This window comes from Sinohyriopsis cumingii, unplaced genomic scaffold (assembly GCF_028554795.1).
Source record: "Sinohyriopsis cumingii isolate HCF-2022 unplaced genomic scaffold, ASM2855479v2 utg002028l, whole genome shotgun sequence".
Classification (NCBI taxonomy): Eukaryota; Metazoa; Mollusca; class Bivalvia; order Unionida; family Unionidae; genus Sinohyriopsis; species Sinohyriopsis cumingii.
The window spans coordinates 509,539-530,547 of NW_028316110.1; the positions used below are offsets into that span (position 1 = coordinate 509,539).

At 35.3% G+C, this 21,009-nt stretch overlaps 1 protein-coding gene across 3 annotated transcripts in view; it reads left to right on the forward strand.

The window, feature by feature from the left end:
- Positions 1-21,009, forward strand: part of LOC149771215 (uncharacterized) — a 67,522-nt gene that overhangs the window by 41,680 nt on the left and 4,833 nt on the right. For all 3 annotated transcript variants that reach the window (XM_089948709.1, XM_089948711.1, XM_089948712.1), the window contains 7 exons: positions 5,530-5,586; positions 10,872-11,219; positions 13,609-13,680; positions 14,100-14,468; positions 15,074-15,385; positions 15,689-16,006; positions 17,446-17,565. In XM_089948709.1, the coding sequence (XP_089804835.1) occupies positions 5,530-5,586; positions 10,872-11,219; positions 13,609-13,680; positions 14,100-14,468; positions 15,074-15,385; positions 15,689-16,006; positions 17,446-17,565 (1,596 nt within the window). The remainder of the gene's footprint in view (positions 1-5,529; positions 5,587-10,871; positions 11,220-13,608; positions 13,681-14,099; positions 14,469-15,073; positions 15,386-15,688; positions 16,007-17,445; positions 17,566-21,009) is intronic.

Here is a 21,009-nt window from a genome sequence, read left to right on the forward strand (position 1 = left end):
AAGACCAATGAGATGTATCCAATAAATCTAGATGAATGTTGAATCAACCGTCTCACCATGAACAAGTCACATTTAATATAGCAGCTGCCTTGTGTGGCAATAACATATCTTTGAAAATGTAATGCATGACAACCACGATCTTTAAGAAACAGGACACAATATAACCCAGCTTACGTAGCACTGGACTTGCTATTGTCCTTACAGTAAAATTAGTTAATCTTATATATTTTGTTTTCATTATTATATATTTCTTTTTCATTGTTTATCATTGTAACATAATTGTAACCGAGTGGGTTTTAGATTAAATGAATAATACAAACACAGTGTGTGAAAAATGGAAATTTATGAAATGAATTAATAAAGAAAAAATATATGGTGTATAAATACAATGATTCTCTCACGCCCTCAACATACGATTGATCCAATCACTCTACATAAACATTCACACATTGCAAAACGAAAATATGATTCATGTAATCTTACGTTTGGAAAGTGAGATTCAAATAACCTCATGGGCTGCAAATACGTTTCAAATAATATTATGCGATATAAGAGAGATACACATAATCACCTATATTTTGCAATGTGAGATTTCACATAATCTCCCATAATGCAAATAAGATTAAAAATAATCTCATGCAATTGAAAATCTACTCAATTGAAACATCAGTTGGAACAAACATACGACTCTTGACTCTTGTACAGTCGTATGATCCATAAACTGATGAACCACACAGTTTCACCGAGTCCTTGGGTTGGCCCACACTTTTATCGGCTGCTCACACCCTTCACGGGTCAACCACATGTACAGACATACGTATACACATACGTACAGACAGCATAAAGAACCCCTTTATTGGCTACGTCTACATTCGTGGCTCCACCACGCGTACATATACAGGAATACACATACGTATAGACAGCACGCAGCACTAAACAGCTACAGTCAGCCATAAACAGCTACCGTCAGCCCTAAACAGCCCTGAACATCTTCAGTCAGCTCTAAACCTTCCTGAACAGCTACAATAAAACCAAACTGGTCATAATAATGGAATCTGAAAAATCTTTAGAGATATGCTAATAAATTAAACTCTAATAGCAACTTGTAATTCAAAGTTCACAACGTTTCAAATCTGCGTAGTAGTAAATGTATCATTACACGATATGACATTAAAACCTGAATAAGCTTCACATATCAAATAAAATATAAATTTAACACTTACCCCTATAGCTGGGTAACACAATGGAGAACGTTCACTCTTTGACAAGATCCAAAAGGACCAGTGTCGGTTAGAAACGTAATGTACCTTAAATCCAGAGGAGAGTGAGTAATAGTCAGGGTAAAATACCCGTGAATACCGTGCTATTGGTGTCTCTCGCCGTAAGTAATTTTCGACGAGATACATGCTAGTACAGTCGCTTACGTGGAAAAACAATTATTCACTCTAGGTAACGTTATACACATGTACAACGAAAAATGGTAAAATCGTTCTAAGGCAAAACCAAGTTATTTCTTGCCTTATTATTATTATTATTTGACAATCATTAATTTATGTTTGGCATATTTACGGAAATGCCTCTTCTACCGCTGATTTCCTACTTAGCTTGCCTCGAATTAGCTGAAGTGAGCTGTCTTTCTTCCGTTCCCCCAAGAGTCAGCGTCCAAGTAATTGAAAGAGCATTCATATTTACAGCCTCATTTCATGTCTTCCGTCCTTTCTTCCTAGGTCATCGGAAACCGTTTGGAATTGGTTTCTTAGCATCAACCCAATGTGGATGGTGCTAAAGGTGGCTTACTTTATATTTGCATGTGCATTATTTGGACAATACTCCTTTAGTGTTTGGATTGACCTCGGGGTTTGTGCATCCTGTGTACTAATAGGTTTTGTTGTCCTTTAGGACGGTGTACGTGTTTTTACAACTCTCCTTATGTTATTATTTCATGTGGCGTCAACTGAAGGAAGCACGAAAGATATGAGGGTGGTAAATTCCCGTACACGCTCTCAAAAGATATTTTTCCGAATTCACACCCTCCCCTTACAAGGTCTCTTTTTTCACCTCTAAACGTGGCAGGAAATAAAAATATTCCCTCCTTTGAATATAGTGAGCTCGTTTTGTTAATTCCTAAAACAGACAACAATTTCTAGAATCATGTCCCATTGTCATAATATCGCTGTTACTTAACAATGTTATATTTATATTTGCTTAAATTATGTTGAACGTGATCGAAATATTGCCAATATTCCTAAATTGTTTAAGATTGAGCATTTATTTGTTTGCTGTATGAATCGAAAAAAAACGATGTTCCGCTAACTGGATCGTCCTTAAGTTTTTCGGTTCATACTTCAATGAGGTTAAAAATCCCCGTAAAATAGTCAGTTTTATAATAAAATGTTGCATCAAACAATGACAAAATAATTAAAATCCTTTTGAAACATGTGTCAAATAAACCGTTTGAAACATACTTTTCTCTGCATGCATGAATACGTGCAAAATATCATTATGGTATCGATAACTGAACCTATTTCTATCGATTTGGTACATACAATCATGCTAAAGAGCACCCCGAAGTTATGTGAATTCGAGACAATTCCGACGACTCTGCTGCTTGAGTGCTTAAATTTAATATTGCCTTCACTAACCGATGTTATCATTATTTGTTTCTCATCGGTGGTATCCCCATCATTTTTCATAACTGCTACTGTAAAGATTCTGTTGCAGGAACCCACACTTGGTCCTAACGATTTAAAGAACTGCCACCCTGTTTCTAACCTCTCATTCGTGTAAAATATGTTACAAAAGTTGCTTTATTCCAAATTTTATCTCATCTAAATCGAAATAGACTTTTTGGCAATGTACATTCTGCATATTGCTTTGGCCATAGTATTCAATTTGCCCTTCTGAGAGTAGTTACCGATCTTCTCTCTGCTTTGGATCGTATTAAAATTTCAGTCGTCATCCTCCTTGATTTGTTTGCCGCATGTGATAAAATATACCGTGATATATCGCTTCACCGCCTACATCACGTATTTAGTACTCACCATAAAGAATTACGATGCTTCAGTTCATAATTAGCAAACAGGACACAAATTGTCAGTAAATGAAAAACATTCAAGCCGGTTTATTCTTTGTTTCGCTGTTCCACAAGCTGTTCCACAAGCATCTGAATTTGGCCCCATTTTCTTCCTTCTATACACTGTCAAGCGTCATACATTGACATCCAGTGTCTCACCAACTAAGCGTACGCTGAAGACACCCAAATATACAAACCTAGCAACGCAACTGAAGATGGAACTACCATCCAAAGCTTTGAGAGGTGCATATCCGATGTGAAGTCATGGATGACACGTGTCACGCTGCAGATGAATGATGATAGAAATGAAGCTACCCTATCACCACGCAAAGACTTTCTCATTCACATAGCCTATCTCAAACAATAAGTAACAGCAAAAACATCATTAAATTCACACAGTCAGTACGTAACCTAGGTGTCAATCTTGACAGTACGCTCGCATTACACCAACATTTAATGAACACATTCATTGCTGCATATCTGGATCTGAGACGCAACAGGTCCATTCGCAAGTTTCTTTCAGTTGATGCTACAAATCACTTGCGTGTTTCTTCGTACTTTCAGTAGTTCATTATCGTAATTCACTTATATCTGGTTCGTCTCAGCATCTACTACAGAAACCTCAAAAAGTTGGAATATTAAATACTGAGCATACCAATCCTCTGCTCTGTAATCTTCATAGTCTACACGTTCGATCTGGAAACTTGCACGTCTCGTCTGACGCTTGTAAATCTCTGTTAAAATCAAGTCATGCGGACAACATTCCTTTACGTTCCAGGTGCCCGACTACGTGGAACAAATTGCCCATTGAGCTTATATTCAAGGACACTCTGATCTCATTCAGGAGTACTGCTAAACCTTAGCAATTTCGACTGCAAGAACAGACTTAAAGACTTAATAATGTTTACTTCCTTCATTATTGGCAGTATGTGTTTTGTTTCGTACTTTCATTTTGTTTGTTTTGTAATCTTTTCAGTGTGTACGTATATGCTATGTAATATTGTAAAGCTCTTAGATTTTCTAAAGTATTAGCCCTGTAATAAATGATCATTATGATTATATTATTATTATTATTATTATTATTATTATTATTATTATTATTTTCTTGCAGAGAATCATAACATGGCTCAAATTGACCATTGGTCATGAAATCAATACATGAGCAGCCCCTACACTTGCATATAGTCTAAATAACCAAAATGAAATCCATAGCGGAGGAATACGTGTATGATTAAACTAAAACATTAACGTCGCTTAGTAGAACTGTTTTTTACGATTATATCCCGATTTCTAAAGTTGGTGGTGGCACTAAAGTGTTCTTTTTCTCAGAGAGAGAGAGAGGGAGAGAGAATTAAATCAAGTCTTGTTGAAAAGAGCAAAGAGCAAATCTTTTATTAAAGCATAAACTGGGGAGGTTGGTACTGCTTGTGATAAATATCAATAACGAATCGATCCTACCCCCAAATTCCCAGACAAACAAATACAAAAAGCCAAGCATTTGATGTGTATGCTGCTTCAAAAACATGCCATCGATAACTCTCAAATGAAATTGAATGCAATTTAGACTATGTAATTTTTATCGACAGCGTCCGTGAAAATGTACGTATGGAACGTACTCTGTGTGTGTGTGTGTGTGAGAGAGAGAGAGAGAGAGAGAGAGAGAGAGAGAAAGAAGAGAGATCCCTTACCCACCTTAGTGTCGGTATGATACACCTTATCTCATATTGACATGCAAGAGAGATAAGTCGCTCTAGGTACAAATGGTCAAGGTTATTCAGTGTCGATCAAAAACAAGATGTCTCCTTCAATAAATAAATAACTTCTTCATGATGTTATATATATTTAATTTAATTGTTTGTCTATTAGGTTCAAATAAAATATTTCACAAGAAACTGTTGACACATCAGCACTTCGCAGGCTTAACAAACACCTCATAGTCTTCAATTTTGGATCTGTTCTGGAATTGAAGTTTGGATTCATAATAACTCGTCTCTATTATCAATGGTCACTAGGCCATTTGACACAGTAGGTTTTGCAACATTATGACCATAACTATAAATATATCCATATAACTGTCCATAACAATCTCTCTCTCACTCCCTCTCTCTCTCTCTCTCTCTCTCTCTCTCTCTCTCTCTCTCTCTATATATATATATATATATATATATATATATATATATATATATATATATATAGTTTTTCCTTTTATTATATGCTATTGGTAATGTAACATCGTATGTTGGACTTGAACTCGTCCAAAATTAAGTTCCCTTTCTGCTTGACCTAAATCACTGATTTTCGTTTATTTATGTAGGCAACTAAGACATACTTAATACAGCATACGGGTTAACTATTAGGATTATTATCTTTGCATGATTCAAGGATACTGTGTTTGCGATGTTCTTTAGAATACCGTGACCAAACAGATTCATTTCATTAAATCATTTCCTTTTCAGATGATGGTAGGGAATCTGAAGGCTTTGTAGCATATGAAAATTTAAATTTCCGCAGAGGTAAGAGGTTTATGTGATAACGAAATATATTAGGCGAAGACAGCTCAGACATGTATGGTTTAAAACCAAATAAATCTAGATGACTGTTGAATCAACCGTCTCACCATGAACAATTCTTATGAAATATAGCAGCTGCCTTGTGTGGCATTAACATATCTTTGAAAATGTCATGCATGACTGCCATGTTCTTTAAAAAACAGGACACAACAGTTTACGTTGCACTGGACTTGCTATTGTCCTTACAGTAAAATTAGTCAATTTTTATATTTATCTTTCATTATTTTTCATCTATTTCTGTTTTATATATTTAAGAAAATGTCTCTACTACCGCTTATTTCCTACTTAGATCGCTTCGACGAAGCTGAGAAAAGCTGTGATACCACCCCTCCCCCTGGCATCTGCGTCCACGCAAATAAAAGAGTAATCATATGTACAGCCTCATTTGCTCATCCATCCTTTCTTCTTCGATCATCGGAAACAGGTTTAGAATGAGTTTCGTAGCAACAACCCAATGTGGGTGGTGCTATGGGTGGCTTACTTTATACTTGCATGTGCATTATTTGAACAATACTCCTTAAGTTTTTATATTGACCTCATGTTTTGTGTATCCTGTGTAATAATAGGTCTTATTGACCGTTAAGACTATGTTGGTGTTTTTCAACCCTCCTAATGTTCTTATTTCATGTGACGTCACCTGAAGGAAGTCCAAAAGCTATATATTCCAAGTTACCAAAGCGAATCCATAGTAAGGAAATACGTGTATAATTAAACTCTAACGTTAGTTTTGCTTTGGGAGTGGCACTGAAATGCCCTAACTAGTGTTCAACATCACATATTAAAGAAAATATTTTATATTCCTTATCTTTTGCAATAATGTCCATATTAATATCTACATATTCTTTTTCTCACAGAAGAGAGAGATATTAAAGCATGTCTTGCTGAAAAGAGCAAAGAGCAGATCGTTTAATAAAGCTTAAGTTGTGGAGGTGGGTGCTCCTCATGATTAATATCAATTCTTGCCCGCCCATCCCGTCCCCAAATCCCCAGACAAACACAAAAGTGCTGCCCATTCTATTTTAAAAACATATCATCGATAAATCCCAATTAAAACTGAATGCAAATTAGACCTATGTAACTTTTCTCGACAGCGTCTGTGAAAATATGCATACGTAACGTACCTTTTGCTTTTTTGTGTGTGTATCTCTGTGTGTGATAGAGAGAGAGAGAGAGGGAGGGAGAGAGGGAGGGAGGGAGAGAGAAAGAGGGAGAGAGAGATTCCTTACCCACCCGGATGTCGGTCAGCTACATCCTATCTTAGACAGAGGCAGAAAGAAGAATTGGATAAATGTTTACAACAACAGAAAGAAGTAGAACAAACCATTTCTCATTCAACAGCACCATAAGAAGAGGAAAGAAGACAACGAGAGGAAGAAGAAAAGCGTAAGTGCAAGGGAAAGAAGGATGGTGAATGTCAAGCGGTGACGATGCTAATAGACATTTTGACAGAATTACGTTATCGGAGACAAATGTATCAGACTTCTTTACCTCGACCTAAAAGAAAAAGACCTTCCCCGGCCAAACATTGCATGCGAGTCATCACTGCCTCTACGATGACTACACATGAGAGACCAGCAATCATCCACATTGGCATATGAAGAAGTACGACTTGGTCGTGGCAAGTGTATGAGGCAGCTAAAACTCCCTGCAGCCAGTTCGTGTGTTTGTAAAAAAAAACAAGCACAAACAAGCCTTTACATGGTCACCCACCACTCTGAAAAGAGAGACTATTCCAAGATTGCTAATCAAGTGTAACTTAAATCCCTCTTTTTTCCATGATGTTTGAATGATGTACCTGTGTGAGTGCGTGAGTGTAGGTCATTGTTATAAAACTCAAGACCAAGATACTTTTTGAAAATCACAATACAATTTCATGATTCTTTATTAAAGACCATTTTTCGTCTTTCACTCAATGTCTCTTATTTTGAATTTCTTGACTGGAACAGGTCCTTCTTCGGTTTTTCACTTCTTCTGTTTCTTTTCTTGCCTTTCTTAATGGGAGTTCTTCATCATTTTCGGAAGTCATCTTCTCCTCTTCTTGTTCTCTTTTTCTTAGGGCACTATAAAGACCAGTGCCCTTTCTCCTGACAATGATACAATTTATCTCGACCTTGGTCTTTCTTTACTCCTGTCTTTCTTTGACGTTGTGGACATTCTGACTTCAATGTCATTTCTTCTGACAGATAAAGCCATTATCTTGACTTTTATCTCGAAAGGAGGAGGATGAGGAGAATTCCTGTGACATTCCAAAAATCAAAAAACTGCAATGCATCTTATCTCCTCGCTATACGTTGAATGTGCACCCTCAAGCGGTACGTGGACTTTTGTTGCTTCGATGGCATGTTTTCCCAGACGGAAATTCATTCATGTCAATCATCACTACAAACATTTCGATTGTTGCAAAATGTGGCTATTGGTATTCCAATCGAGAGCAACATATTCAATGCGGAATAAAATGTCGCGGTTGTTTAGAATCAAAACCCCGTCTGCACGAAGCACAAGAACGAATCCACTTCTCGTCTGATCGGCGAACATTCGTCAGCCCCACGTGTTACCAACAATATTACATAACACAAGGTTTACATCAGAAGATTCTGCGTACTCCTGAGGCTGTGCTCTACTTGCACACATCTCATACCCACTAATAATATCAAGTCGCACGTTTGTCCAGGAACAAAACGATATGATATTTATCATTAAATCGTGGAATTGGAACGTGAATGCTACATTCAAAAATACAAATCGAAACAGGAAAAGTAGAAAGGGAATTTAATTCCTTTTATTTTCGAATAGATGTAAGAGACCAGCATTCACATTCCTAATTTCTGCGTGGCTCATAGGTCGGGAGAGAAGTGTATCCTTTTTCATTGCCCCATTCCCAACTGTAGCAACATTCTAGGAGGACGTGAAAAAACTCTCGAAGATCTAATACTTTCCGATTTTGCACAATCGATCTTAGGCACTATCGACGACACGTGGAGCCAAGAGGACATTGAACGTTATGGAGACTACCATCGTTTGAATGGCGTACAATTTATCGGGATACGTATGGAAAATTTCTTCTGCAATTCTATACAGAACATTGCAACCAGTCTCCCCAAGTCATCATGAATGGAACCAGAATCATCGACATGAAAGTGGGACAAGTAGAGTTTAAAGCTTCCATGAGTTATTTGATCATGCCTTATGATTCGAAAGTCAAAAACGTTTGTCTTTGGCAGAAATAATCGAGTGAGAGAGAGAGAGAGAGAGAGTGACAGTGAGATAGAGAGTGAGTGAGGGAGTGAGAGAGAGAGAGTGATATATATATATATATATATATATATATATATATAGAGAGAGAGAGAGAGAGAGAGAGAGAGAGAGAGAGAGAGAGTTATGTGTATTTAATCTGCATTGTTTCCATTAATGATGATAGGTAAATCTGGGTTTGAGTTCACCCATCAAGAGGTCTCCAAGTTATTTGCTAGATATCTTAATGCTTGAAGATAGTTTCTCCAATAATCAGTGTGTTGGCTTCACTTGTCTTATAACGACTGGAGCCATTTCCAATTATGATTCCCATTTCATTTCAATGTTTAGGCTCTTTTTTCCTTTTCCTCTGGATGTGCCATGCAAATAATTACAGACAGCTTTACAAACGTTGCTTTGAATGTTGCATAATGGAGTCATTAATTCAACGGCCCCCAGTCTATAGACATCGGGTCATTTTCGTGATCATAATACGAGCAATGTCCTCTTCGAGTGTGTCACCCTGTCTTCCAGACCACTGTATTGTGTCTCCAGTAATGAGGTTTGTCTTCCTGATTATGTCAATCATTTTCTTGGACACCTACTAGACTGATGTTGCACTTTATCATTGTTTTAATGGTCTGAGCAAACTTGTCTGTCTTATGTAGGGATCGCACGTTTCAGAATCCGTTTTTGGTCTAGGATTTTGATTTCAGAAATTCAGTAGGGACTTCCGGCTGGCTTTCATCTTTCTTGTTAGTCTAGCTTCATGGCATATGTCCCATTCTTCGCTAGTAGGTGCGGGCAGTACTCGTCTAAGCTATTGCAAAGGTTGAATCTGTGAACGGGTGGGTTTTCAAGATCCATTGCAAACTCTAGTCATTTATCTGGACTTAAGATTGACAATGGACTCCTGGCTTTGTTATGGCGAACAATGATATAACTATAAATGTCACTTCCATGTCTATGACCTGTTTTACAATTCAAGTCAACAGCTTTGACGAGCTTTATCCTAATAAATTCTCAACTTCTTCGGAGATTGCTGTTTCCTGCATCGTGTGTCACGACGTGCATACCTGTAAGACGGCATGTCAATGCCACCTCAGGTCCTCGTGTCTTTTCTTCATGATGATCACTGTATTGTGCATAAAAATATGAACCTCACCCCCACACCATTAGTTAAATGACTTATGATTTCCTCTAAGTGTGTTTTTATGTGTATGACACTTTGTACTTGTAAATAAGCATATGATTGCATTTAAAAAAACCTCCAGTGGGAGACTTTACTTTCCATGAAAAGGGTTCCTGCTTGGAGAGGGAGGTCACGTCGCTAATACCTGAGAAAGGATCTTATATGATTACTTCTTTGGGATTGCTTACTAATTTTTTAATGGTGAATATCTGACAAAAATGTCAGGAAAACTATAAATAGTAGTGAAGAATTCCGAGAGAAAAAATGACAGGGGAAGCAACATCACTGACATTATAATGCTCTCTAACGCGTTAATGATATTGGTCTCATTACAGGTAAAGTTCTTTCATATGACCATGTGTCCTTAAAAGATAATTGGAGATAAAGAAATAAGCGCTTGAATCTCTGCTTGGTGTTCATTTAGGGTTTATACATATTGACGACTGTTACGTTCCATTTGCCTAGTGAGTAAGTTCTCGTGTGCATATACACATTATATTTGACTTTCTCTGTCGTTGGGATGATGGGATGAGCAAATGGCCGTGTGGGTTAGTTAATACAGCAGAAGATCAAAGAAATATCCATACTTTATTTATTCCATTTATAAGGCAAGGATATTTTTCTGACCTTCTGTTACATTAACACATATATATATATATATATATATATATATATATATATATATATATATTGAATATGTCCATCTCTTGTTTCTTATACAGAATCAGTTGGAGATTTGTACTTTAAGCTCTATCACATCATCCTCAAAGATGCCTTACATTTGTTCCTTGAATTTTCTTTACAGAAAGACCCTACATTCAAAAATGGAATGAAAATATTATTTTGAAAGCGTGGCCGAAGATAGAAAACTTTCTGATAACGGAAATTTCACCTCAATATATAATTGATTTCTTTATGCAAGAAAACATCTTCTCTGTGGATGAGTATGAAGTCATATTTCTATGTTGGGGAGAAAGGATGAAGATGGCAAAGAAGCTCATGAAAACAATAAAGAAACACCTTCCGCGGTCGTTGTCTATCCTTATGTTTGCTCTTGAAGAGTCTGGTACAGCAGAAGACAAGGACGTTGTAAAGCAGCTGGAAACATTCCTCAACGATGAATGTAGCTTGAAAAATGTCTTGGAAAGTGATTGTACGTGTTTTGCACATCAAACAACAACAATATCCCAGATGCATTCCATTGCAACAATAGTACAATACCTTTCTACACTAGTAATTTTAAATGATAATATTATTTTATTGATAACAAATCAGCCCCAGCTCATCAGACTGATATTCTTTTATATTATTTTTCAGTGTTTACTCTGACCATAGGCTATATGTTAATTATAATATTGAAGTAACGTTTATGGATACTGTAAGCTCACGTTGTTCCATAAGTTTAATTTCCAAACTTCAAGGTTTAGTGAATTTTATCAAATGGATATTTTCAGAGTTATAAGAACTTTAAACACGTTTGGAATGTTTTTAATTTTTTGAAAGATCTACAACATGTTATGGACATTTTGTTACGTCCACAGTGCTAAAGGTTTTTAATGTCCTCTTTAAGGCAAGATCGGCTCCGTAAGCACACAAATATATCAATTTTCACCTATGGCTATATTTGACAAGTCTTTCATACAAATAGTGATTCAAGTTGAACGTCTCTTTGGACAGAGAAATACAAATATCATTTAAAAGACAGTTTGTTAAAGGAGCAAATATGTGCAGCGAGAATGCAGTGTATCTGTAATTATTTCCAACGTAAATACGTCTGAACTTTCATTCAAACTTAAGTTTTAGAAACACCAAACAGATCCTGAAACTCTAGCTTTAAGTCAAAGAAGGTTTCTTTGTGATATTTTGACCAGTTGGTGAAAATTTTGATGATGAAATTGTTTTCAAGGGACTGTAAATCTATACCTGCTAGACCTACTAACTGAAAAGCATTTAAAATAGCCCGTGATAATTTTACTGCAATTTATTGTTTCAAGCTAAACTTTTCTAGGTCATTTAGGACATGATTGATTGAGATATCGAGAATAAAACTAATGCGTGACTAAAGCTGCTGATTTTCCATTCGCGAGACATGTATTCGACGCATAATGATTAAAAAGTTAACACTCGTCAGTTGTTCTGTTCGAAAATTTTAATATTTGATATTCCATGAATGACCCTTATTTCAGGACTCATTGCTAAGGTTTATAAGGCATACATACACACACACATATATAGTTTATTAAGAAATAGAGATAAACAGTTTTAGTAATATTAGTATTATGTATAATACACGCTTATTAGATGAAAAGAACATAAATTACATTAAAAAAAAAAAAATACAAAGATAAGTGTAATCAACATATATACTAGTATAATCTTTATAGCTGTTAGAGTGGTTATCAGAACTCAATTTATTTAATAAAAATATAATAAAAATATGGTGTGCATTACGGTTACTATCAAGTATTTTATAAATAATTAATCATATTATATTGATAATTAATTACAAATTCAATTTCATTTTTAAAGAATTAGTAAACTTATTTTTATGTTATTGGATTATACTTTTACCAATTAAGATTTTCTGCAAAGTAAAATAATATGAAATATTCATATCTAATTGTAAACAGGGGACATAATTCAGAAAAAAATTAAAAATTAATAAAAAATTACTAAATGTCATATAGTGTTTTTGAATTTAGACCTTTTGGATATACCGTATTAAGTCGGTGAATCCAATAGGTTTTCTTTAGTAGACGTTCCATTTCAGAATCAGCTTTAACAATAGGTTGGAAGGAGAAATCTTGCAATGTATGGGAATTTTTGTTAAAATGTGCGGCAACATGAGATGAAAATGATTGATCGATATAATTTTTTTTCTTCTGATCTATGTTGGTTCATACGTTTAGATATTTGTTGACTGGTTTGTCCAACATATTGGATGCCACATTTTTTGCACGTTATCAAATAAATAACATTTGATGTTGCACAATTAATGTCACAACGCATATTAAAAAATTTCTTTCGTATTATTACTATTGAAAGAAGTATTTTCATTAATAAATGAACAGTGTGAACATCTAGGTCTATTACATTTAGTTGATGATCCTATTTTATATGATGGTTTTTCTAATTTGGAATTAGTTAGGAAATCTTTCAGATTTTTAGTCTTTTTATAAGCAAGTGTGGGTTTGCTTTCGTGTAGCGATTTAACACTTGCTTTACATGATAAGTTTAATAAATCCCAATATTTATTGATAATCTTACCTATATTAGGCAAACTTGGAATATATTCAATAACAAAAGGAATGATATCTTCATTTCTATTTTTGATTTTATATTGTAAAGACATTCTACGTGTTGGTGTTGTTTATTTTATAATTTATTTTATAATTTATATATATATATATATATATATATATATATATATATATATATATATATATATATATATATATACATACATACATATATATGTGTTTGTGTCTGTCTGTCTGTCTGTCTGTCTGTAAGTGTATGTGTATATGTGAACGTCATTGCAGGCGAAGAAGAGAGGGACACTGTCTTCAAAGTTAAGGCTACGACGGTCATCAAAGATGCAAGCTCTTTAAAAGGTAATGCAAGAGTTGAAGACGACAGAGGAAAACCTCTTTGAGAAAGGTCATCTCCGAACTAGCAAACGTTTTTATATATTGTTTCCAAGCAATTGTTCCACATAAATCAGTCGAATAGCATAAGCTTCCCGCTTTGTAATAACTTACAGCTTGTGGTTTAATGAGTTGCATTGCAGATATAAAAATCCTTTTCCTGACACAGAATATAAATATTAGAAAATAGCTTATATAACATCATTTAAGACACCAAGCACTTTCTTGTTGAAATCATTCTTTACATTTCGAGTCAGAACTTAAACATGCATTGACATGCATAATGCTTTTGAACTGATGTCTAGGTTGGAACTTGTGCGAAAATGAGTTTCAAAATGTTGAAAGCATGTAATGTGCTGACATGTAATAAATTTCAATAATTTCAGTGCCATTATCCAGAGATGGTCACAGCACCTTAAAACTGAGTTTGAAAAAATCTGGACAATCAGTGGATGCAGCTGAACTTGAAATCATCACGTTTATAAATACTGCTGACGATGCAATCAAGCTTCAAGTATCCTTGAAACCAACAGACTGTAAGATTATAAAGTCAGAACATGGTTGTGTTGTGGTCTATCTTTGGCCTCAAAGCGCGGATGCATATCATAAATTGTTAAAATACTGCAACAAGGGCAAAATGGAAAAGTTCGTGTTGGATTTATTACGCGAGAAGGATATTGTCTCCTCTCTTCCTGAAGGGGAACTGTGCATAGATCTGAAGGTCACCTATCGTGAGAAGACACTAGGGATCGAAGGTATAAGTTTTTCAAGCAGGGCAGAAAATATAAATAAAACCTTGGAACGTGCATGGAACGTGAATATATATTATTTGTCTTTCAACGTTTAAGTGATATAGGGCTTCACGTAGACGAATATCTTTATTCAATCTCTGATTGTCACATCATCGCATATCTTGAATTTGTTCTTTTAATGTATGTCACTGTTGCAAAGCGTTGCAGATTGATTAAGCAGTAATTCAACGCAAAAACCTATGAAATTAAACAACATCCTATATTTATTCAATTAAAATTTAAAAAAGTAAACGTTACCTATTATTCCTCACGACCATTATTTTCTTCAAAAATTGTTCTAAGAAATAGATAAAACGTGTCCTGTCATGGGCGTATAATAAATTTCAATTACATATTCAAAACTTCATTTCTCGACAAAGAATATAAAGCTCGAGGTAAAAAAGTTAATAAGCTACCGTTTTGCACGTTTGTGCCACCTCTCATGCGCTCTGGTGGATCATTAATCTATCTTCACCTCTAATATACTTGTTCGAATATCACTTTCAACAAAGGAAGTTGAATCATGTGCAAGCTAAAGCCTATTAGAGTTTTTTATCTTTCCCGCGCAGAAACCGGAGAGCCTCAGACAGACTTGATACAGCTGATGAAAGACAACCGAGCGTTTCTTCGAGAAGAAATTGAAGTCCAAACACTGATTTTCGAGATTTTGGAAAATAAACAGTTAAATAAAATGTTCGGAGAAGGGGAGATTATTGAGCTCAAAAGATTGTTGCCTAAAGATAAGATTAAGGCTGCAGACTTCTTCCTGAAATGTTTACTAGACAGAGATCCAAAGAGCAGACAATGTTGTATTGACACATTGAAAAGCAAAACAAAGACTAACCTCTTTGACAGACTTCTACACTCAGGTTCGATATACAGTAAGTAACAATTAGATATCACAACTGCTCGTGTGCACTGCTAACCATATAAGCCGTACAATTTCCAGTCAAATTTACATGAAGTGAATTCACTTTGCAATCCACGCAGCAAATACCAATCGATTTCTTTGTAACTTCTGTTTAGCGATCAAACTGGTAAATCGATTAGAAACATGTCAAGGAAATTATAGTAATCAGCAATTATTCAAATTATTTATAGTCTCTATAGAAAATATATGATATGTTGAAATATGAAACAAACACTGTAAGTTTAAATTTGCAAAACCTTAAATTCCATTGCAGGAAATTTGCAAGGAATCAAAGAGAATATTCTTAACTACTATGAATCAATTGTGGATGAAATCGATCCATCTAAGTTTGAAGAAATTTTTATGGAGAGAGAAATTCTAAACAAGCAATTTTTCGAGGATCTACGAGGAAAACGGCTTAGAAGGCGGGCTAGAGCAGTCACCTTCCTAAAGGAGGTGTTGGACAAAGGCGGCAGAGCACTATTTGCCCTCGTAGACGTCTTGAGGGAGATGGGGTGTGATGACCTTGTGAGAAAGCTTACTCCTGACGCAAAACCGCTAAAACCGATGAAGAAGATGAAAGCGAAAAAAGGTGTTTAAGATTTCTGGCAAATTATCCTAATGTAGAACACACACATACACATACACGCGCGCATATATATATATATATATATATATATATATATATATATATATATATATATATATATATATACAGAGGTAATCAGTTATTTGATAATCAAACATTTCAACTTCTGAACTGTTTCCAAGTTATAAAGTTGTTTAATAGCGTCAAACGCAATTTCATTCATACTTACGCAATTCCCTATTTAACAGAAGAAAAAATCCCACTCTGATCAAAACATATTGTTCTTTATCCATCCATTTCTTATCTATTTTATTCAATAATGTTACGGCATAGTGTAATGCCTTTTTATCTGCTCTTTTTCTTCTCCGTTAACTTTCCATTGTCAGATTTTTCCATTATGCTGTACTTTATATTACACGATACGTGTGTCTAAATATAATATTGTGTATTTAGAATTACTTTGATTTTAAACAATGCACGATCATATAGCAGATGCGTTAGCGTTTGGTTTGTTATATTTGTATGAACTAACAAGCTCTTTTGTCCACTTGAAAGTAAACACGATAGTGTTAATGATGTGGACGAGTTTGCTACGTCATAAATTATACATTAAAACAAGCAAATGAATGAACGTGATATTAACAATGTCCACAATTGACTTAAGAGACGCAGCATTGAAATAAGCATATTATAATTTAAAAACAGTTTTTGGAAAAAGGTTCTTAACTTTTTGCGAATAGAATGCTGCAGACTATGACCATTCCTCACTCGGGTCTATGCAAATAGCATAGAAAATCATACTGAGGCCAAGGGCTGTCTCATATCTATCAGATACTACCATTTTATAAGTGGAAGTACTAAATTCGAGAATAAAAATGCAACTCACGGTTTTGGTCGGAAAGTATGAGCTAGAGAGCACATAAGCCCAGATGACGAATGTTTATTTCCGCTTGCTGAAAGGACTATCACATCTACCGCTTAGCAATTTTCCACGTTAACTTTCTTGATACGATGTTTCGGATTTAGGCAAGTAATAGAAGCCATACAGGTCATGCACATCACTGGGGTCCCTGCAAAAAGCACGCAAGTGAAAGGCATAAAGGTGCCTTGTTTAGCACGTAAAATAAATGGCAAAATATATACTTACATTTTTGTATCTTGAAGTTCCTCAAAATGTACTTTATTAGTTCTGCAAATCAGAATTAAATAACATGTGCTATACGTTCCAATACTTTATATAATCTGTTAAATTGTACTGTAACTTCGACTACATTTCCAACTGAAATCACACTCTCTTTGCTGAAATGAAATTAACATGCTATTCCATAACGGTTCTAATCATATGTATGTATTATACCGAATAATGTCACCGCGATATTTAGGGATATATAATTAAACAATTAATAACTGATCAGTTTGTTCTAATCGTACTTTACATACAGAACAAGTGTACAAAGACGACATAATGGCTTACGAAAACGTGGAGGCTTTCAATACATCAACTCATGAGATTGTGATGTGGTCGTGCAGAATGACAGTAATTGTTGAAAAGAAACAGAAAGGTACAATTAATTATACAGTTATAATTCTAAATGATCAGTGACAGAAAATTGCTAAAACAATATACAAAGTCGCTGATATAGGTATTCATGATTGCAGACCCTCATCAATATCGTCTCAGTTTTTGATTCTCATCTATGTACAGCGTCACTCCGGATTCCTAGGTATATGGAGATTACGATAGAGAATTACAAATACACACCAAACAGAGGGAAATATCTTAATATTATTTCCTCATATGAAAGTTGTATAATTGATATACCTCAAGATGAACAAATGTTTCATTAAACGGAAACGAGGCTTACCCAACGTTTCCGCTACAAAATGTAGTTCAAAAACCTTTTGCGGCTACACACAATCATCTTTGCAAATTGTTAAGTTTCTTTTTTTCCTTTTTGAGCTTACAGTTTCATTTGTATTGATTAAATACAAATACTATGCATTTATGATTTAAATATGAAAGGTGGTTTACATGAAGTAAGCAGAGCACTACAATCACATCATGGTTACCTTCTTGAACACTGAACCCATTCCCTTACCGGCGAATGTACTGAAACGACTGTGTAATAAAAACGACGCGACACGAGGAATCAGCAAGAGGTAATTCAAATATTTAAATGTATTTCCACTTGCTCTGAGTCATCATTCTGCTTTAAGTAAGGTTATCGACTACAACCTTTTTTTAATCCCTAATCTCATTATTTCTCCTTTTCACTGGTCAGTTTGTCATTAAATTGTATTATCATTAATTGTTCTAGAAACATCGTCGCATGACGCAGATGAAACTCCGGGTGGTTTGGGTGATGGGTGGGGGATAGAAGAATTACTATAAAATCATTTTAGATTTTTTTATCGACTGTCCTTAAGTTTCTCTGTTGGTCGATTAGTCTGATGAGTGACTATCCAACACAGTGTGAGACATAAGTGTTAAGAAAAATAAAAAAATTACGGTATAGTCTCGACAAGCTAATGCAACTTTGTATCATTGGTATTGTGAACACTGTAAATAAGTCCCATGGAAAGTGTATACATACCATTACGACCAGGTTCTTGTAGGTTGTATGTTTCGGATTATTTTATTTCTGAGAGAGAGAGAGAGAGAGAGAGAGAGAGAGAGGCGGAAAGCAGACAGGATTTTCAGGAAATTGTGTACCAAGTTTAGTTTATTTAGAAAACATTGAATATTTTTCTCCTTATTATCTCTTATGTCGCTAATGATTAATCAGTGGAAATTGATCATTCATGTATAGAAGGGATAGCCTACTGTTGTTTTAGCAATGTTCTTTTATGCGTATTAATGCGCCATTGGCGGATCTCAATTCAAGATACCAACAGTAATGGTATAACAAATTGTTGTATACCAACTCTTTAAAAGCCGTTTTTTTATGGTAAATTTAGTAAATATACAACAACAACATACATACATGCATACATACATAACAGCTTCGAAAAGATATGAGAGTGTAAGTAAGATTATGAGAAATTCCACTTAGTAAGGTTAACGCAAAAAGGCATATTTCCGTGGCAAAAAAAGAACTAGCAGAGTGGCAATGATAGCAAAGTCAATCCGGCTTCGGGGCCCTCTGTGGCCGAGTGTCTCGCCTTTACCGAAGACTGACATCGCACCGCTATCCGCGTTGTGTCGTGATTTGGGCTGCGCCAGGGTGAGTATATGAGAAAGTTTGGCTGTAGCTTTCTTTGATATGTGGATCATCCTGGCGTTTTCCTTGTCCTTCTTCCACCAGATAAATATACTGGCCTCAATACATAACTTATCATATGCTGAAAAATGCGTTAAACCAACAATACCAAAAACCACATACAGGCGTATCCTCAATGGGTAGAGGTTGCACAACCATGAAAGTACATCGATCAACAGCCGTTTATCTGCATGTATGCAAACAATATATTTTCACAGCAGCTATATACAAATATGGCAACAAATTGGGAACGTTAAATATATAAAGTAAATTGCGATTGTCTACATGTTTATTATGCATGTATTTCCTTAAAAACGCTTTCAGAAAAGGCCAGTTAATTAGGATGAACAAAACATGCCCAAGTTCCACTTTAACATGAAACGCAAATTGACAAGATGTATTATTAATATGAGAAGGGCAGATGGAAAATGTCGGCAAGGGAATAAATAATTGGGAGTAAGGGGGTTGGGAGCATATAGTAATCACTCTCTCATTTGGCACGAAATCTCAACATGTTCTATTATGATGCTGCACTACGATTTCTGCAGTGTGGCAGTTGATAGTGTTGTCTAGCGCTGGGGTATCATGCCGCTGACATGTATCATCATGTTCCACCCTGTCACATTATCCTGACACAAGGCCGACCAATCATAACACTAACCTCTTAATGCTGAGGGCCAAGCAAGGCAGCTGTTAGTACCATTTTATTAGTCTTTGGCATGACTCCGCCTGAAACCCACGACTTCCTGCATCTCAGACGGACGATCAAACCAATGGGCTACCGGAGCCATCAAAGTCAAAAGGCTACGTCAACATGTTTACATTATCTTAAAGTACAATCTAGAATCATTGAAAAATGTGTCTATATATAAAAAGATGTTTGAAAAATGACATTTACAGGTTAAATACACAATATATATTTAAATACAACAATAAATCATAAGGTATCGGGTGTGTCATTGATTGATGAAGATAAATGTAACAAACTGAAAACAAACAGTTAAAACTAGTTTCACTAACCCAATCTGAATGGCTGAATAGTCACTTTGGGGAAAGATGATGTGACTGACGTGATGACACTACATCCGGGTATCCACCAGTATTACACGACAACAATAAATATTGCAGACAGTAAACCTTACAACCACCTTGCTAAAGTATTGAAGGATGAGTCAATTAATCGGCAAAACGTAATTATAATGTGATTTTGCTACCATCATCATTATTATCGTCGTCATAACTATCATTATTATAATCATGTTGTTGAAGCAATAAATCAATTGGTAGCCAATTGGGCTATCGCAAATCCCTAGAACCTGCGATCCTTGCATTGCTAGTCCACTTACCAACTGAGCCAACACGGCTCCCTTGATTGCATGGAGGTTACTACCATGCTTGAAAATATATCTTAAAACATTTTTAAAAAATAATAATAAAGATGTTCACGATAACTATCGATCTCTCTTGGATTATTGTACAGATGGACTTCTAACTGGGCTATGACCACCAGCTGAAAGTAGGTTACAAATAAGGCTTTGATGAACATTTAGTTAGTTTACTAATGTTTCGTTTTGTACATATAAAATATTTTATAAAAGAAGTTAGAAACGGATAACAAATAAAAGCATGTGCACGTTAGTTACATTCATGTAATAAGTTTGATTGGCAGATAGACTGGAACTATTTTCAATGCTGATCAGTGCCAAAGGACGGCTTTGCTATGGCGGCCATAAATATCACTCCGCT